Here is an 18,500-nt window from a genome sequence, read left to right on the forward strand (position 1 = left end):
CAATCTTTGCTTTTATTTCTAAATAAGATATATATATTCCTTTCATTCAAGTTTATTTTTGCAGCTTTGTTTTTAAAGTGTATTAAATTTTATTTTTGTTATTTATAATTGCACATTTTTTATTCAGTTTTAAGATTTATTAGTACATATTTAACATCATAGAGCATCTGTAAATACGCTTGTAATTGATCAGATACCCACTGCTTCTGATATTTAGCAATAGCGAGTTTCTCTTTCTCGCAATAAAGCAAAACTTCCAACTGTTTTACATATATCTCACACTTTCGTGCTTTGATCTTAGCATTGTCTTTGTTTACCACATATTGCTCTTCCGTAAGATGATTGAGTTTGATTATTTTAGATAATTTATTATCTGTTTTATTGCTCATTTGACGTAATATAGCAATCGTGGATTTTTCTAATTTGGCGATTACTATGGATCGCTTTGCATTCAAGTGCGCATTGTTGATTTTGTTTTTATATTTTCCTTTTTCATTACTGTGAAATAATAAATGTTGCAATATTATTAATTTACAGAAATATAAAATCAAATTAAGAGCTGATAAATTTAGAAATATGCTAAAATCAATTGGCTTACTCATATAAGATGCAATCTTGTTTTTTAGGAATTATGCCTTCCACAATCATTGATAATTGATTGCTTATAGCTATATTTTCTGACAATAACTTGGCTATAGAATGTGGCATATGTTGGCCTACTTTAAGTTGAAACGCACTAGCCAGATCCACGAGACAATTATATAAGTTTTTTTTGAGTCTATATAAATAATGTACAATTTTAGTTCCCTTTCGATTAAGAAAGCAAAATTTATTTGTTATACTTTTCTCTGTCAATCCTGAATTTGTGTTCAATTTGACGCAAGCTTTCTGCTACCTGTTCTTTTTGATGAATTAAATATTGATTTTTCATATTCAATTTTTTTTCCAGGATATGTTGCATTGACTTGTAATCTTCCAAAACATTAGTTTTAGCGCCTTTTAACAATGTGTTAAGAAAATTTTAAATAAATAACTTAAAAAACTTAATTATTTGAAAAAATTCTATGAAATTAATCTTTAAGAGGAAAAAATTTATGATAAACTTTGTTTATAAACAAATTATAATATATTTAAGATCTGTTACTGAATTCTTGAGTTACACAAACTTAAATAGATGATTAAAATAGACGATTAAATAGATCATACAATAAAATTTCTACATTAAGAGTACATATAAAGAGCATAAATTTGATTAAATGAGATTGTATAAAATATTAAGAATCAGTTACTCAAGAGCTTGATTTGTGAAATGAGCACGAGTCGTTTGTTTTTATATTTTTCATCAATATTTTTAGTTTTTTCAGTATGAGTGAATTTATCATTAATCCTTGATTTTTCAAGAGCAGCTAATTGATTCTTATACTCCTCTGTCCTGACTGTATAAGAAGTTATCTGTGAGTTTAAACTAGATATTTCTTTCCCTTTCTCTTCTTGCAAAGTTTTAATGGAATCATCTGTATCTTCTAAAGTATTTTCCAATTCCTTATTCCGTTCTTCTAATCTATTTAAAAAATTGTTTTTATTATTATATACAATATTTAAAATCAACTGCACCTTTTCGAACGCAACAATTCCCTTAATCCCAAAGTTAATCTTAGATTAACGCACATCCAAAAAAACTAAAAATATCTTTCTAATAATTACCTTTGAATTCTTTTATTTAATTCTGCAATTTTTAAATTATACAAACATATTTGCGTGTTAATAACGATATCTTTCAGCTTGGTTTCCTTAAAATCGCGTGACTGAAGACGCGGTGGTAAACTGACATTGCCCTTGTCTTTTCCATATAAATCCATTTTTATTATCACGACGTGTCAATATTTCGCCTAACAACTTATTCTCATAATATTTAAAAAGTATACAAGAAATGTATTTATAAATCTGTTGTTAAATAATCAGGTGACATTTGTGACATGTTGCACGTTTTATTTGAAAAAGGCATTCATTATTATAGGATTATTTTTCGATTATGCGATACGTAGGATATATTACTATTTGTCATGAAGAATATATCGAACATGAGTCGATTGGCTATCGGTTAGAGAATTTCTAGAATTTCAAAAGTTTTCTGCAATAGGAGCCAATCAGACCTCCTATACAAAACTTGTCATAAATAGAATATTACCCTAAGAATGATATTGTTGGAAAATTTATTTGTTGACATTGGCACGTCTGAATCCGGAATATTTCTCCTTCACCGCGATTCACTAAACTTAGGTTAGGTTAATCAAAATGGACGCAAAGCGATGCCGTTTGCAATAGTGTGCGATGATATATGTATATTCCTACAGATGATTTCCTTATATGTAAATGCGCCAAATGTGGATAGACCCAAGCAAAAGTTTACTATTTCTCGTAATAGAAATCTGCGAACAAACCATTTAAATATTATTGAATACATTTTGGATATTCGGTGAATCAATAATATATATTGCAGTTTTATATTGTGTATCAAATTATTTTTGTAAAAAATTTAATTACTTCAACTTTCTCTTATAAGATACGATGTAACTTTTGAGTCGTATTGAACACCTATCTTATTAAGGATTAACAATGTATAATGATTCTATGTAAAAAGTTATCTAAAGCGATCCGAATTTTGAAATATCGAGACTCGAAACATTCGAACTGCCCTCGTATATAAGTGTGCATAAAGCTATATGTTATTACAATTCATTCAGTTCGATCATTTGCGAATAGTTGACGCGAGTATAAGGATAACGATTTGATAAGCGGCATAAGCAGGCATAAGAGCAACGATCGCGCTTTATACGAAATATTTCGATATATAAGATACAAATGCTCGAGTCTTCGTAACCATGTAAACAGGTGAATAACATTGCTTAGCATTATTAATATTCATATCGTGAAATTTAATTGCAGATAATTTTAATTATAATATGTGTGACATTATATGAAGTTCTTATATGTTCTGTATATTATATTTTAGGTAATTGGCAATTATTTATAAGTTGCAATCCTTGCTGTTTTTCTGTTAATTTGGAGCAACAAATTTAACATTTCGAAAACAAATTCAAAAACAGTGCTCATAAATGCAAAAATATGACTCTCTCGCTGTGAATAATGAACGTTGCAAGATCACAAACATGTGTATGTTATTTAACAATTGTATTTTGTTATTAAACAATTGTATAAAAGTATCAATGTACTCGGCACAATATATCACACACAAGAACTAAAACATAAAATAATAAATTTGTAATGCAGAAGAAGAGAATCTATCATTGTGTCTTTGTAAGATTATTATAACAAATATCTGTATATAGAAAACGTTTACACAATGTCAAGTTCTAAGAAAAGTTCTAACTATAATCTCAAAGAAGCCACAGTACTCAAAGAAGAAATGCAAGAAACAGTGAAGAAAAAAGAAGACTCCTCTGCGCGACCAAAGTGTAAATTAGATTCGCATGGTTGCCTAAATCTTCAAGATATTCTGCTTATGTTTGATAGTCCAATAAGTCAGGAGCGAGCGTGGGCATTGTGTTATCAAATAGTCAAAGGCCTATCGCGCTTAACAGACAACAAGTTTTATGAGATATCAGAACTCTGGCAAATTGTACTTCATAAACATGGAAACATCTGTCTTGAAAGTTTGGCAGGTGACCTTTTTACTGTAAAATTTACGATTAATTCAGAAATTATATACTATTATTCCAAAGTTGAAAATAACTAACAAAATAACTTATGTTACAGGATCCAAGCAACCTCTTGTTTCCGAAGAGAAGGTAAATAAGTAACTTGTAATAAGAATTTACTGCACTTTATAATATAAATGGGGTAATTATTTCATAATTTTATTTAAATTGTGTTCTTTGTCATAGGCCATATTCTCTTTAGGCATGGCAATTTTTAAGGCCTTGGATTTTGGCTCTAATGCAGGAGAGGAAATAGCCTTATCGCCAGACCTAGAAACCCTTATTACATTGATGACAAGTTGCAATCGAGGTGAATAAACTAAATCATTTTCTTTACTGATATTTAATTATATATTTAAACCGAATTTCACATAATCAAAATAATTGTTTGTTTTAAATAAGACTAAAATGTTATTTCATTACATTATTAGTATCCGAAGGTGATGTAGAAGAACGTCTACAAGAGACCGATGATGAAGGCATCGAACGGGACTCAGGTGACACTGATGCAGAAGATTATATGATGCCGAAAACTACTGAATCATGTACAAATAGTTCTGTTTGTACCTTGAAGACCATTCTCCAAGTGAGTGTTTATATTCTTTCTTTAATTTTTATAACTAATAATAAAAAAAATAAATAAATATAAGAATCACATCATAAAAATCCTCTTGAATGTTTAAATTAATTTCGAGAAAATGCGATGGACAAACAGTTTTATCTTTTAATTGTATATAAATTAAGTATAGAATGACATTTGTTGAGCCATAGAACAGAAGGTTATATTTTATTTTAGATATGTGAACGGCATGTGCAAAGTTTGCATGAAGATACTGATAATTATTACCGAAATGTAATACAAATGTTTGTGGAGGAGGCTCTTAATCTCTCTCAATTTCTGGAAAAAGTGGTTGTCGATAAGCAATCACAAGATTTATACAGTCCAAGCATCAATGACGCTGATCGTAATTCTATCTCACTGCAGAACATTGATATATTGGATTTCAATGATTGGGTAAGTTTCCTCAATAAATACAAAAATATACATAGTGCAAGATATCTCTCATTAACAATTTTTGTGAAGAGAAAATAACCGACTTACGACAATTTATTTAAATAGTCTATAACAGGATTAAAATTTCTTTGTTATACTCTTTCTCTCTCTCTCTCTCTCTCTCTCTCTCTCTCTCTCTTAATTAGCACTTTCTTGTTTCACATTTCTACTTTAAAAAAAAAGATGTATAAAAAATATACAAGAAATAAAATAATAAATGATAATTATGCATATATAATTTATTGATATACAAACATTTATTGATTATTAATTGCATTTGCTCTTATAGACAGACGTTAGAATTTGGAGGGCTATACAAGTACGTTTATACAAATGTTCAATGTGTTTAGCAAAATTTATTACGATTATTTATTTTATTGTGATCACATTATTATCTATTTTAATTAGTGTGCCTAACTATTTTCTAACATTCATAAAATCAATATAGCATGCTTCAAATGTAAACACATGCTGCATGATAACTGAGTTTACTCACATTTATGTAGAACAAATCGGATTTTATATATTAATGAAGTTAATATTTTATTTATATTAGAGAGAATTTGTTTATTATTATAAAAAATGATTTATTATTAATATTAATACTTTTATTATTAATATCGATTATTTAAAAAATGAATTGTACAAAGATCTAATTTGTAGATTGTTATTCTATTTACTTTAGATAATTTTTTACTGTCATTTTATGTTAACAAGAACACTCTGCTACATTGCTAGTTCCTATTTACTGCAATAATTTATAAATAATTTTTTAGAGTATTATATTACAAAGAAATTAATATAGTACCTAGTGTAGTGTTAATGAATAATATTCGCAAATTTTAAAGCAATTCTTATAATCTATTAAAATCAAATAATTTGAGATAATGTATATGTATAACCACAAACATCTACTTTCTTTATGAAACTTTTTTAGCTCAGTTTATCGGATAATAATATTCATTAATATGCTCTAGGTTTTATTACATATACTTGTGGATGATAATATTGAAACTTTATTAAATGTATTGTTAGGCTAGATTTTGGGTTCAAGTAATTAGTGAGTTGAGGCGAGGGGTGAAATTGAAAAAAGTGGAAGCCAATTTGGGGTCCCGCGCGTCCTCGCGCACACAAGGAAATCGTCCGGACTACAAATTGACTCCTTATGAGATTCTGATGGACGATATTAGGGAGAAACGGTATCACCTTAGAAAAACACCACCCACACCTTCGAGAAAGGACGCGCATGCAATTATTCTCGAATTCATTCGAAGTCGACCGCCTCTGAAAAAGGCAAGCGAATATCTAGGATACAAATAACTAAACGCTAAACAGCTATATTTTACATTCAATACTAATTGTGCTTGTTCAAACCCGAGATGACACGAGATGCGATCTTCACGAGATGAAATATATCACAAGTTCGATATATATGTTGAATCTCAATTCAATACATATTAATAAGATTCATTGAAATCGAGATATATTTATAAAAATCATGGGAACGCATCTTATATAATTGCAAATTATTATTAAGATAAAGTATGAAATTGTATTTATATCAAATAATATCAATTTGTTTAGAGAAGAGTTGGAACTTTGGGCATGGTTTGAAACATAAAAAAAAGACAGAAATATATTGAAACCTATTTTATTGGTATTTTAAAATACAACATTAATATAGTATAATAATAATAAATGACAAAGGCTTATATTAACAAAGGAAATATATGTGTTTAAGAATTTTGTAGAAAAAAATTATTGTCTTTTATATCTTACTATACAGGCCTCGGAAAGACGATTACGACCGTTACAGAAAGAATGCACGTTGAGAGAATTACTCATGGAGAGTATAAAGAAGCCTCCAAAGCCCTTAAGATCTTCAAGTTCGAGACAAAACATTCCCAGGGTCGAAGAAACATCAATTTGTAAGTCTATACATTTTATGTATTTGTAGGTATTATATTTTAATGATGGACAACTCTATTTTATTAATCTTCTACATTGTATTAGAATTATTGTATAACATACTACATCTGAGTTATACAAATTTATTTTTCTTTATTCTGGAATATGAAATTATAAAGTAGAAGAAAAATGTGAGAACTTAATTTATATTAATTATTTCTACATATAAAATTAATGTAAAACTATTTAAATATTATTTTGTAGCTTAGAAGTAGAAAGAAATAGAAGATAAATTTTTCCAATATTTCTATTAAAATAACGCGTTTGCATTTAATTGTCAGTGTTAGAACTATTGTCTCTCATTAATTTTACGCAATATAATAAAAATTGAAATTTTACACGAATTAATTTATAATAAAGGTCGCGAATAAACCCTATCTGAGGAAATTTGATTAGAAATCATCAAGAATCATTAAAAATTATTTTATTAAAACACAAATTCTCTTTAAAAAATATAAATCAAAATTTAAAATTATTAATTATACAAAATATAAATTAAACTATATAAATGTAAAAATATTGTTTTAACGCGCTTTATATCAGATCGCGAGAATTCGATATTGAATCGCACCCTATAGTAGATGAATCACGATTTGGGGCGCTACGGGCGCAGAACAGAGAGAGAAAGAAAGAGGGTGAGAATGGGTTTGGAGGGAGAGGAAAAGGGTACCTGGACACGATGTAGACACGATCAATAACTGAAAGCGTGCAAAGGTGGATTGACGTTGCTCGAAACGTCATTGTAGCACGCCAGGCCAGTCGGATGTCAACCCTTCCTCGTGAATGTCCTGGTTTATTGTTCCATCGATGCGACTGAAGGATGCACTAATCCTTGCTTCGGGAATATTCAAAAATCCGTGGAATAATGAATCGATCGATATCTTCAACATCTACGAATCTTTGTGAATAATCTCGCGAAGGATTTACGAGTTCGGGATAATTTACTGTGATTTAAAAAGTGTTGTAAAAAACGTGAACGTTTATTTGTTCTCCTCGTTGCTTATTTTATAAAATATATATATGTAGTGATTATAAAGTTCAAAGGTAAAGATCTAAACATATATATATATATATAAAGAATTTGTTAAATATACATATTGCAGACTTATCGTAAAATTGATTTTTTCACAAAAAGACTAAGTTACAATTTTTATAAAAAAAATCTATTTACAATGACTATATTAATAAAATATTTATGGCAGACACATATATATGATGTAAAGGAAAATATGTGTCCTATATTAACATATTGCTCATAAGAATACAAGATTCAAGCTTCTTATAAAAACTTGAAATTTTATTAAAACATATGTTTTTAATCCTTTAATTTTTATTACTAGAACTTGTCTATTAAAAGCCATTAATTTTTTGTTTATTACTTTTTTTTATCAAATTATTTGTAATAAATGAAAAATCGCAACGATTGTTACAATCTGAGCATTCTATATAATTTGTTATAAAAAATTTTAAATTTTAGGAATGTAATATAAAAATTAAAAATTTGATTTTTTGATTTAATTTTATAATTTTAAATATGCAATAATTTGAATTTATAGATCTATGAAGAAATAATAAGAATCTACGAAATAAAAAATTGGCCTGTTGAATAATATATGTAGAACCAAATATCTTTCCAAATACATCTGTAGAAACGAGGATATCTAAAATTTTGCACGTGTTTCCAATTCTTTTTTCTGATCTCTCCTCATCTTCAAGAACTCGGATATATTCTTCGAGATGATGAAAATGATATATACATCTAAAGTCTCTTGTTTCGACACTTATTTAAAGATGTCACAAGCTGCTACATGGTTCTTTTAAATCTATTGTAACATCAAGTTAGGCTCAAGAGCCGCTGCTGTCTTCGTTTTGTTACAAGTAATAATCCTCTTCAAAAGAAAGAAAAAAATAAATAAAAAGATAGTACGAATATAAAATAAAAGATGAAAGGGGAAACTAAATAAGATAATGGACGGGAAAACAAGGCAACGTGCGCACGCGCAAATAATTTTGAAGCCGTGAATAAATAAATAGCGCAAGTTGACCTTTTGATATTCAATAAATTAGCTTAGAAATATATTGTAACAAAAATTAATTAAAATCTTGTATATGTTTATTGTGTAGGATAACTTTTTTTCTCGCATACATTAAATAAAATTTTGTATAATAGACTTGTTTTTTGAAAAAGAGAATGTGGATTTTGTTTAACAAAATCTTTTTCGGCAATTAAATATAGGATTTTTCCACAATTTTCATCTATAATTGAAGTCTTCAAAATAAATAAATAAAAAATGTAATCATATCTTGAAAATGTAATCATATTTTGGAATACAATAAACAATAAACTAATGCTGCCTTGCTGTCATGATTTCAATTTGTTTCAGGCGGCAAATCTCGCATGATAGTCCTTGGAGAGGTGCCGCCGTCGCAACCGGAACAGGAGCAGGAGTCTGCGCAAGATGTTGCGGCTCAGTGGTTGCAGTCGGAAGATCAGAGGACGGCGACGTCGACAGCCGGTGGCGTCCTGGCGGCAACGAGCCGCAGAAGACAGGATGTACCGCCGGTGCCGCAGCCGCGGCAAAGGATCAGCAAGGAAAGACCCGACGTTAGGGTTTTGCCTTCCAATAGGAATCGTAAGTCGCGCAGAAGGCGCATTACGGTCGCAGGTAATCATCTCATTCATCATCTTCATACATATGTGAGTGTGAAAAGTATTTAAAAAAATGACCATCTTATAAAAAGAAGTAAAAAAAAGCGTAAAATCTCCGGATATCAAAACAAAGAAATACAATATAATACGAAACAATAATTAGAATGAGATAATCGTCAAATTTTGTTATAAAACGATATTTGATATTTTTAATAAAATAATATATATTTATTTATTAAATAATATATATTTTCAAATATAATAAACACTACATTTTTTAAAAAGAATTTTAATAGATAGAATTTATTTTTATTATACACTTGCAAACAATTTAAAGTTATAATATTAATATATGTAGTATACATAATAATTAAGAATAATAATGTATATAAAGAAAACTGTGTGTGTGTGTGTGTGTGTAAACATAGAAACTAAAAATTTTTATAGGATTGAGACATTTTCTTTGTTAAGAGTCTAAGAAAATTATTTATCTTTAAAAAGTTTCTGAAATTTAATTAATTATCTATTATAGCAAAGAGCATTTATGCATTCATCAAAAAATCTGTCTCTTCATTTCTAAGTCATGTACAATCATCGCATAATAAATACATAAATCATAATATTGTTGCGATTTTAAAATTTGCGCCATTAGTACCAATCTAGATTTGATTATTATGTTGCTAATGAATTAACTTTGATTTTTCAGATATAACACAAAATGGGGAGGATATTAAGGAATATGAATCATCTGCGGTACCAAAACCATCTGGAAGAAATCTGGATGCTATTAGGCGGCCCAAGAAATTGATACCTGTCGACTTTGATTTAAAGGTAAGTTTATTTTCATATTTTTTCGATTAGCAATGAACTTCAAATATAATAAACACCTATATAACATGATACTTCTATAATACAGTAAAAAATTGCGACACATATGTATAAATCACTCTTATATAAATTTTAAAAATCACCTTAAATAAATTTTTAAAATTTTGTGTTTTTTGTAATAATATTATTTTTAAATTATGTACAACTCATGTGTATATTATACAACATACGTCTTATTATATTACAAACGACCTCTACTGTACATATATAAATATTATTATATAAAGGGGTGTTCTTTATTCTAATTTAAAACTCGAATAGTAGTAATGGTAGGTTATTCATTAGATGCTGCGGTAACTATAGCAGTTAACTTATTTTCATATCACATCTTACAAACTCGAACATCATAATCAAATAATGCTATCTTTCACATAGTTGGATGCGGAGGATGACGATGACGACGATGATGATTACAACGAAGAGGAATTTGAAACGCGGTTTGAGGAAGAGAATGAAGCTTCTAATTATTGGCAATTAAAGGATTACAGCTTTGGAGCTCGCGAAGGTATGCGAAACGGGCACAAGGATTATCACCAGCAGAGGGATGACGACGAAGTAGGATCCGCGAATCCTTGGCGGAAAACCGGCGGGCTTCGTCTAACCAGGAACGAGTATCATCGATTCTGCGATGCTCAACTAGAATGTAATTGTTATAAATAATATTCGAACCTTTCCTCCTATTATTTGTTTATTGTTTTATAATCTTTCTTCCTTTCCTTTTGTTATTTCTTTTATAATCCTTAATATTTCTTTTGGTATAATATTTATAAAAACTGTGTTGTAATGTATGAAATCCATTGAAGAATGACCTCTTCCATTAATCTTGGAATCGATTTTTTCTTAGTAGATATGGACACTATCTTTTTTAACAATTCTTTTTAGTCTTTAATAAATAATCCATAAGCTTTCTATATTATTTTCTTTTCTTTGCTGTATTCTTTTCAACTGCAAATATTCAGTGATTTATATCAGTGATTTAATTGTCAATATATTTTAATGTTTTAAAGTAAATGATAACGATTAGATAAAATTTATCTAATCTTTTGCTAAGGAAAGATTTATTCATAAAGTTCATTAATAAAATGTTAGAATTAAGAGATTATTTATTTTTACAGGTTTTTAACTTTTTGAAAGAAATGAATCTCTATGCTTTTGCATCAAATTAATAAGAAAATTTTTTTATTCCTTCTCTCTTATTTATAATAAAATATTAAATGAATTTGTTAATTAATATAATAATATTTTTGAGTTGACCAAATTTGAATTGCTCCGAGAATGATGAAAAGCAATAAAAACATGAAATATAAACCATACTTGTTTTAGAATTTTAGCTTGAAAAATATTGAAAAATAGTTGTGTAAAATTTCTTTCTTTTTGATGATTTTATCAAAAAGTCGATATCTTAATTTATGTCAATTTTAAGGATGCAATAAAAATAAAATTTTCTCTTTATAGCTCGAATTCTAACATAGGTTCAAATACATTTTTAGTCGAGCAAGAATTTATAAAAAGTGAATTTATAATAGTTCCTAGAATAATTTGAAAGTGAAATTGAATTGAAGATCCCCTACTGTTTTATTCTATACGTGAAATCTTTCTTGTTCGATTTTTAGCTTACGATTTAGCGACGCAGTGTCCTTCCCGGAGAGCATCCGCAAAAAAACATGCTGCAAAGTGTACTATACCATTAATGTCACTCACGGGGACGACATCTCTACCACAATCGAGGCCGCAAAGTCGACAACATACTGGTCTCACGGACTCGACACTGAGCCAAGATCCGAGTCCTAACATCAGTCTGAATCCTAGTCCGAGTCACAGTCCGCAACCACGTGCGCCCAGGCAACCGCGACGGGCATATACAATCGCACATGAGAGTAAGGATGACAAAACTCATGGCGATGAATGGGAGGATGATACCGATAAGGTAAGGAACACGCACATATATATATACAATATATATATATCTGCTCTTATTTTTTTTGTAAGTAAATTTCGGATATAACCGCGACCAATAGACCAGATATTCCGATTTGAATATACATAATACAATACTTCTCAAACTTTCCTAGACGCGAAGCGAAAGATGTGAACATATTTTAATATAAAAGATGATGAATATTATTATAATTAGTCAACTTAAAAAGCGAAGTATATAAAAAGATAATAGATCAAAACGTTACGAGTTAAATTTACGATTAAATTTTAAGGATTTAAATATTTATATTATATAACATTAAAAGCTTTATTGAAGAGTTAATCATATTTTACAGAAGACAATACTAGGGGATATGCTGCTCGATGAAAGGCTATCGTTAACATTAGACGAAATCGTGCACATACGTAGCGTGCTCACGAAGGCGGAATTAGAGTCCCTTCCCGTGGAAGGTCGTGTTAAAGAGGACGTGGAGAAAAGACGCGTTTGTTTCCTCTGCCTGAAAACGCGCTTTGGGATCTTAGGTCCTTGGGGGCAACGTTGTCGTTTGTGCAAGAGGACCGTTTGCGTGAAATGTTACTCGAAAGTCAGTCTCCAATTATTGCATACATTAATATATATTTTTGATTAGTATAATACGAAAATTATTTTATTTTATTCTATTTTAGCTATATGTAGTATCCAAAAATTAATAGAAAATAAACATATATTTTTGATGAAGCATGCATTATTTTCGAGAAAATCTTTCTTTGAAATCGATCATATATTGACGAATATACTGAAATATTTATAGTTTCCTGTGTGAATTAAATATTTCAAATTAATAATTAAAAATTAGATTTAATTGAATTTTAGTTGCTAAATGTAAAACGGCTAATAACTCTAGAGACACATATTTAACTGATTTGATTAAATTTGAATTATTAAAACATGTTAAATACTTTTAGACATTTCAATGTTCTTTCAATCTAATGGCGCCAACATCTATATTTTTAGATGCGGATTCCAACAGAGCAGTTTGCCCGAGTGCCGGTCGTGTTGCTCTCGCCCGGATTATTACTTTCGCCCACGGAAACGGAAACCGGCAAGAACACTTGGTTAAGGAATGCGGGAGCGGTCGGCTCGGCACCGGCTTCTCCCGCATCCAGACGAAAGGATTCCACATTACGCAGTGGCACGCCCACTTCGACACCGACGATGACACCCGTCTCCGCATTGACACCAACATCAACACCACCTTCTCATGCGCGTCGAGAGATGGAAAATCAGGGATTAGAGAAGAGGTTAGTGCGCAATATATTTATATAATAATTTGAATAAAATGCTCAAGTGTTCCAAAATCAGTTATTTAACGGAACATTCACAATATATTATATGAGATTTATTGTTACCACAATTGTTTTTATATTTTTTAGAATCCAATAATTTATAAAATTAAAAAAATTGAAAGATTTAAAAATCAATGTATTTGTGATTCTTTTAGAGAGAGAAAGAGAGAGAATTAGAAATATTTTCCAAGCAAAGCATTATATTTATTCTTTATTGAATAAGTGTTTTGGTACCAAATTTATTTGAATAATTTTTATGGTCTATACACAGATGCTATAAGGGCAGTGGCAGCCCCGCTGCTCTCTCAACCACAAAGACGTTCTCCGGCTCAAGCGGACCGACCGCCGAGCAGCGTTTGGCGGCAGAACGGCTACGTGGTGTCGCCGTCGTCGTCTGCCACGATTGTCGCATCATGGTCATCCAGATAATCAAGAGTTCGAGAACAACACGTGCGACAATACGCAACAATGTCATTTCCCGTCTCACTCTGAACCTCTCCCCTGCCTACGTTTAATCCTTCTCACTTCTTGATACCATTTCCATCAGTGACTGCTGTTTCTTACTGTTGTTTTCTTTGTGTTTAGCGGAAATTCGTATTTCACTGTATACGTATCGGTAGCGAGTCGGCAACAATTGTTGTCGCGACTCGAAAGAAAGAAAATACGTGTCTGTATGTGTAGACGCAAAATAGGACAGTCATTCTCTTATAATGTGTGTTGCAGAACTACATTGATTTTCATATCGTAAAATAATGATAACATAAGAATTATCTGTATGAGAAGTAGGCATGTCGAAAAATTTTTTATTGATTTAAATTATTTAAGCTATGCTTTGTGCGTCGAGATATTTGTTTGTCCTGAATAAAAATTTTCTTTTTTTTTATTGATTGTTACTTTAAGTTAGAAGAAGTCAATCAATGTTAGGATAGTTTCTTCAAGATATCGATACTGTTATAAATGTAATAGAGGCGCGTTGATCATTTTTCATCAGCCTAACTAAATGCATCACTAAAATCTAACTGATGTTTATATAGCTTGTCCTCGGAAAAATTTTATTTTTTCAACAAAATGATTTATAACAAGGAACACCTTATATATTTCATTATTTTGATTTTTTGAAACTTAAATTATTTATCTTTTCTTCTAAGTTGTGTGTAAAATTCTAAAATTTTCATGATTTTTCTAATGATTAAATATTTTACTTTAAGATATCTTTGCGATTTTCACATATGAAAGTGTTTTTTTATCATATTTTCATAATATGCAGAATATAAAAATATGCAAAATTAAAAGCTTCAAAAGTTACAAATTCAAAGATTTAAGAATCTGTGAATCTGTAATACACTTATAAATAATTATCTTTTTGATGCAACAGTAAAAAAACATTTTGTAAATAAAATATATTATTTATTCTCTGTTGTAGATAAACATCTCAACGCACAAGGTAATATTAATCTTCTGATTATATTATATCTTATATATCCATATTTTACTTGAATAACCGATTTATTGTATGTTTATGTTATTTATTTGGTATTGAAATAATATATTGCATTTAAATTTATTTGCTATAAAAAAGATACTAGTTAACAACGGTCGCATATACGTAGCAAATTTATATTATGTTATACTATATCATTGTTTAATTATTGTTATTTTTCTGTGTTATGTTATTTATATTAGGTATATTATAATTTATATGTCGAAGTAAAACTTCCAACAAAATTAAAGCATTCAAACAACTGAAAACCTAAGAATTAGATTTAAAAAGTTTCGACAATGGAAAGATGAAAATAAAACAGCCAATGATTCTAATGTCGAAAATTCTAAGGATATGCAAAAATTTTAAAATATAGATGTTAAGAATATAAACTCGAAGTAAGAATCTCAAGATATACAGATTCAAGGATTTAATAATCAATGATCTATAAGGATCAAGGAATGTAAAGAACTACAAATTTGAGATATTGATGAAAGTAAAAATTCAATGGTCAAAATATTTGAACGACTGTAAATTTAAGGATCAAAATGACCTTTAAGAAATTTCTTTGTAAAAAATTAACTTTTTACAAAAACCTATCTTTTTTATTTTTCACGTATCTTTGATTTCAAAAATTTCTTGACGACATGAATTTGAATCCTACGTATTATAAATGCTTATGATTATATATTGATATATTTTATAGGATAATGATAAATCCTTGAATCTCTTTCTCTCTCTAGCTCTTTGCTTTTACATATCCTTAGATTCCGAGATACGCACTTGTTTTCATAATTTCTTTATATATATATAAATACTTTATATAATATAAATCAATCAAGAATCTATATAATATTATACCTCAATATCATAGAGTCTTGAATACAAACACATTTGGCTGCTTATTTATATAGATCTTTGCATTTTATCGATTATTGTTTTTGTGCATAATTTCTTAAAATAAAAGATCTCTCATTCTTAGAGGTAGATTCTCAACATACTCTATGTGCAATGTATTTAGATCTCTAGTTTCACATTCACAAGAAATTCACGATTTGTTATTTCTAAAATCCTTAACTATCTCTTTCATTATTTATATCAAACATTGCAGATTTCTAAACAAAAATAATATTAATTTAGCTTTTAATAAAATATGTAAAACTGAATATAGAAAATTAAAATAGGCAATATCATCATTGGTCGTTTTGAATGGCAGCAGAACCAAACAGAGATGAAGCCTTAGAAGAATAAAAATAACCGATAAATCATATATAGAAAATGCATTCTTCTTGTAAGATATTACTGTTGATCTTCCATAACACATTATGTAATAATATGTTCAAATATATTGAAAAACCAATTATATTCCTCACTACAAAGTATACAAGATATTCCAAAAAGATATATTTTAGTAGCTTTATTTGTAATAAGAACATGCTTATTTCAAAAATATAAATGAATAATAAGCTTTAATTGAAATATTATAGGTTTAATTTGAAATTTGCATTTCTTATTATTTTTGGGGACTTTATTACATATCTATTTTTCTTAGTTTAAATAACGCTATAAATAACTATAGTTTTTCTATAGATAAAATTTCGCAATATTGCGATGCATTTAGCGTTATATGCTTATGTGTTTTTCATATTAAACAAAAAAAAACTTACAGACATGTTCTCACACAGACTTGGCTATATTTAACGCTAAATGAACGCTACACAAATATGAATATGGACCAATGTTTTTCAATTAATATGGAAACATAAAATCTTTGACATACTCTTTCTTTTTTTAGAATATCTTGTATAACGAATAATAATGTTCAGACAAAGAGGTAGAATAAGGACAAATATCGCAGAAGAGGAAAAATAAAAAGCAAAAAAGAATTATACAATTTAATATATGTATCTTCGTATATCAAAGTGAATAAATAAATAAATTTAATAGAAAGTTTAAAATACAAGATGACGAAGATAAATATTTAAATAAAATAAATTCATAATGCATTTGAAAATGAGGGTCTAGGAATAATATTAATTGATCACACTTGATATATCTGTGTTATTAATTAAATAGAATTGATATTTTGATGATTAAATATTATAATTAATTATTTTTTGTACTTAATTGGTTGAGTATGTAAAATAAATTGCGATTAGTTCTAGGATAGATTTAGTTTATTATATTTTGTATATTACTTGCGCAAATGAACGTGTAGAAATATGTATAGAAATGTTATATGAATTATGTTAATTGTATATATTGTAAATGACTTCTTTTACATTGTAAAATACGTCTCACAACGATATTATTTATTTCGAATATAATTTCTGTAAGCATACAAAAAGCTATGACACACAGTGAAGATCGTTATTGAAAGAATGTACATAAGTGAAAGAAAATTGATCGGATTGTAATGATTCTGACCGTGATCTTGATCATGATCCTTGTAATATGGTGCAGAGTACAAAGAAGTGAAGTAACGAATTATGAAGTTACGTTACAAGTAACTCCGAAAAATGTTTCAATGTTGAAGCCGATAAATAATATATATACATATATAATTATATAATCGAATATTGTTGCAAAAGCTTGCGAGGATCTTATAAAATTTGTAGGACAATTATATGGTACCACGAATGTAAAAATCCGACAATCGAAAGATTCAAAGAGTTTAAAAAAAAAAAGAAAGGAAAAGGAGAAGCAAAGTCTAATGACGCGAAAATGAAAATTCGCAAATCTAAAAATTTAAGGATTCAAAAAGTAAGAAGAGGATCCCTAGATAGGAAGCACGCTGAAAGCATTTTCGCTGGACTTGTGAAGATGAAATTCTTATTTACGCAAATCTTTTCTCTTTAAATCCTTCTTTCTCTTCAAATGAGCCTCGTATTAATATTTCTATTAAAATACAAAAATGTTAATACTTGGCTGAGCTTCAATATTAAAGGATTCGTATAGAATTACGGAGGCTTTTATGCGAGATCTCTCTTGAGAGCTGGAATATTGATTTTGCGTATATCCTTTATTATTTGAAATCTCTCCCTTTCTTTTGCAAAAAATATTTTATTCAGATCTTTGGATCTAAAAAAAAAAAATTTTTTCCAAAAATTCTTAAATAATTATTTCTCGAAGAAAGATAAAAATCTTGAAGGATTCAAAGATTTCATGAACTTAGATTTGTGGCATAAAATGTAACAGGACTTTTGTAACAACGTAATACGTTGCAAGCTGCAGTATTTTCATTTAGCATTTAGAAAATATTTAATTAGGCAAATTAGGATCTATCTCATTAGACAAAATGTATCTTGCTTCGTTTTGTCATTATATGCAAAAACTTGATGTAAATTTGCGATTTTAGTCGGCTATAATGTAAGTAATAAAACGATGATGTCTAAAAATGAAGAAAATGAAAAACAAAAAGATATCTTCGAAAAATATGTGTTAATATTCTCTTATTGTCACATTGTCAGTGCATTC

At 28.8% G+C, this 18,500-nt stretch overlaps 2 protein-coding genes across 5 annotated transcripts; one reads left to right on the top strand and one right to left on the bottom strand.

Annotated features, from left to right (window-relative positions):
• Window positions 1-7: 7 nt before the first annotated feature.
• On the bottom strand, window positions 8-2,011 carry LOC138932232 (cilia- and flagella-associated protein 157-like). The gene is made up of 5 exons (XM_070293852.1): window positions 1,705-2,011; window positions 1,290-1,561; window positions 843-996; window positions 599-778; window positions 8-498 (listed from the first exon to the last, which is right to left on the bottom strand). The coding sequence occupies exons 1-5, from the start codon at window positions 1,857-1,859 to the stop codon at window positions 120-122; spliced, it is 1,140 nt and encodes a 379-aa protein (XP_070149953.1). The 5' UTR covers window positions 1,860-2,011; the 3' UTR covers window positions 8-119.
• Window positions 2,012-2,267: 256 nt separating this feature from the next.
• Spir (spire type actin nucleation factor) lies at window positions 2,268-18,424 on the top strand. Of its 4 annotated transcripts, none has more exons than XM_070294089.1 (16): window positions 2,268-2,892; window positions 3,014-3,683; window positions 3,778-3,809; window positions 3,906-4,029; window positions 4,160-4,305; window positions 4,516-4,734; window positions 5,063-5,092; window positions 5,809-6,066; window positions 6,560-6,701; window positions 9,126-9,407; window positions 10,098-10,222; window positions 10,655-10,922; window positions 11,893-12,206; window positions 12,553-12,801; window positions 13,212-13,498; window positions 13,815-18,424. In XM_070294089.1, exons 2-16 carry the CDS (start codon window positions 3,365-3,367, stop codon window positions 14,056-14,058), a joined length of 3,039 nt encoding a protein of 1,012 aa, XP_070150190.1. In that variant the 5' UTR covers window positions 2,268-2,892; window positions 3,014-3,364; the 3' UTR covers window positions 14,059-18,424. The 4 variants fall into 4 exon arrangements, with proteins under 4 accessions (XP_070150190.1, XP_070150189.1, XP_070150192.1 ...); XM_070294088.1 differs by having other exon boundaries at window positions 2,269-2,892; window positions 4,151-4,305; XM_070294091.1 differs by having other exon boundaries at window positions 2,269-2,892; window positions 4,151-4,305; window positions 9,126-9,374.
• The last annotated feature ends 76 nt before the right edge of the window (window positions 18,425-18,500 follow it).

Source organism: Polyergus mexicanus, unplaced genomic scaffold (genome assembly GCF_030449975.1).
Source record: "Polyergus mexicanus isolate NDT 795.1 unplaced genomic scaffold, iyPolMexi1.0 SCAF_4, whole genome shotgun sequence".
Taxonomy (NCBI): Eukaryota; Metazoa; Arthropoda; class Insecta; order Hymenoptera; family Formicidae; genus Polyergus; species Polyergus mexicanus.

Bases quoted from the DNA above. Each gene is read 5' to 3' on its own strand.
- LOC138932232 (XM_070293852.1), bottom strand. From the start codon at position 1,859: ATGGATTTATATGGAAAAGACAAGGGCAATGTCAGTTTACCACCGCGT. The intron at 1,562-1,704 runs GTAATTATTAGA...TTTTTTAAATAG, and splicing joins TTAAATAAAAGAATTCAAAG to ATTAGAAGAACGGAATAAGG. The intron at 997-1,289 runs GTAACTGATTCT...CATTGTTAAAAG, and splicing joins TTCACAAATCAAGCTCTTGA to GCGCTAAAACTAATGTTTTG.
- Spir (XM_070294088.1), top strand. From the start codon at position 3,365: ATGTCAAGTTCTAAGAAAAGTTCTAACTATAATCTCAAAGAAGCCACA. The intron at 5,093-5,808 runs GTACGTTTATAC...ATGTATTGTTAG, and splicing joins GAATTTGGAGGGCTATACAA to GCTAGATTTTGGGTTCAAGT. The intron at 10,923-11,892 runs GTAATTGTTATA...TTCGATTTTTAG, and splicing joins CTGCGATGCTCAACTAGAAT to CTTACGATTTAGCGACGCAG.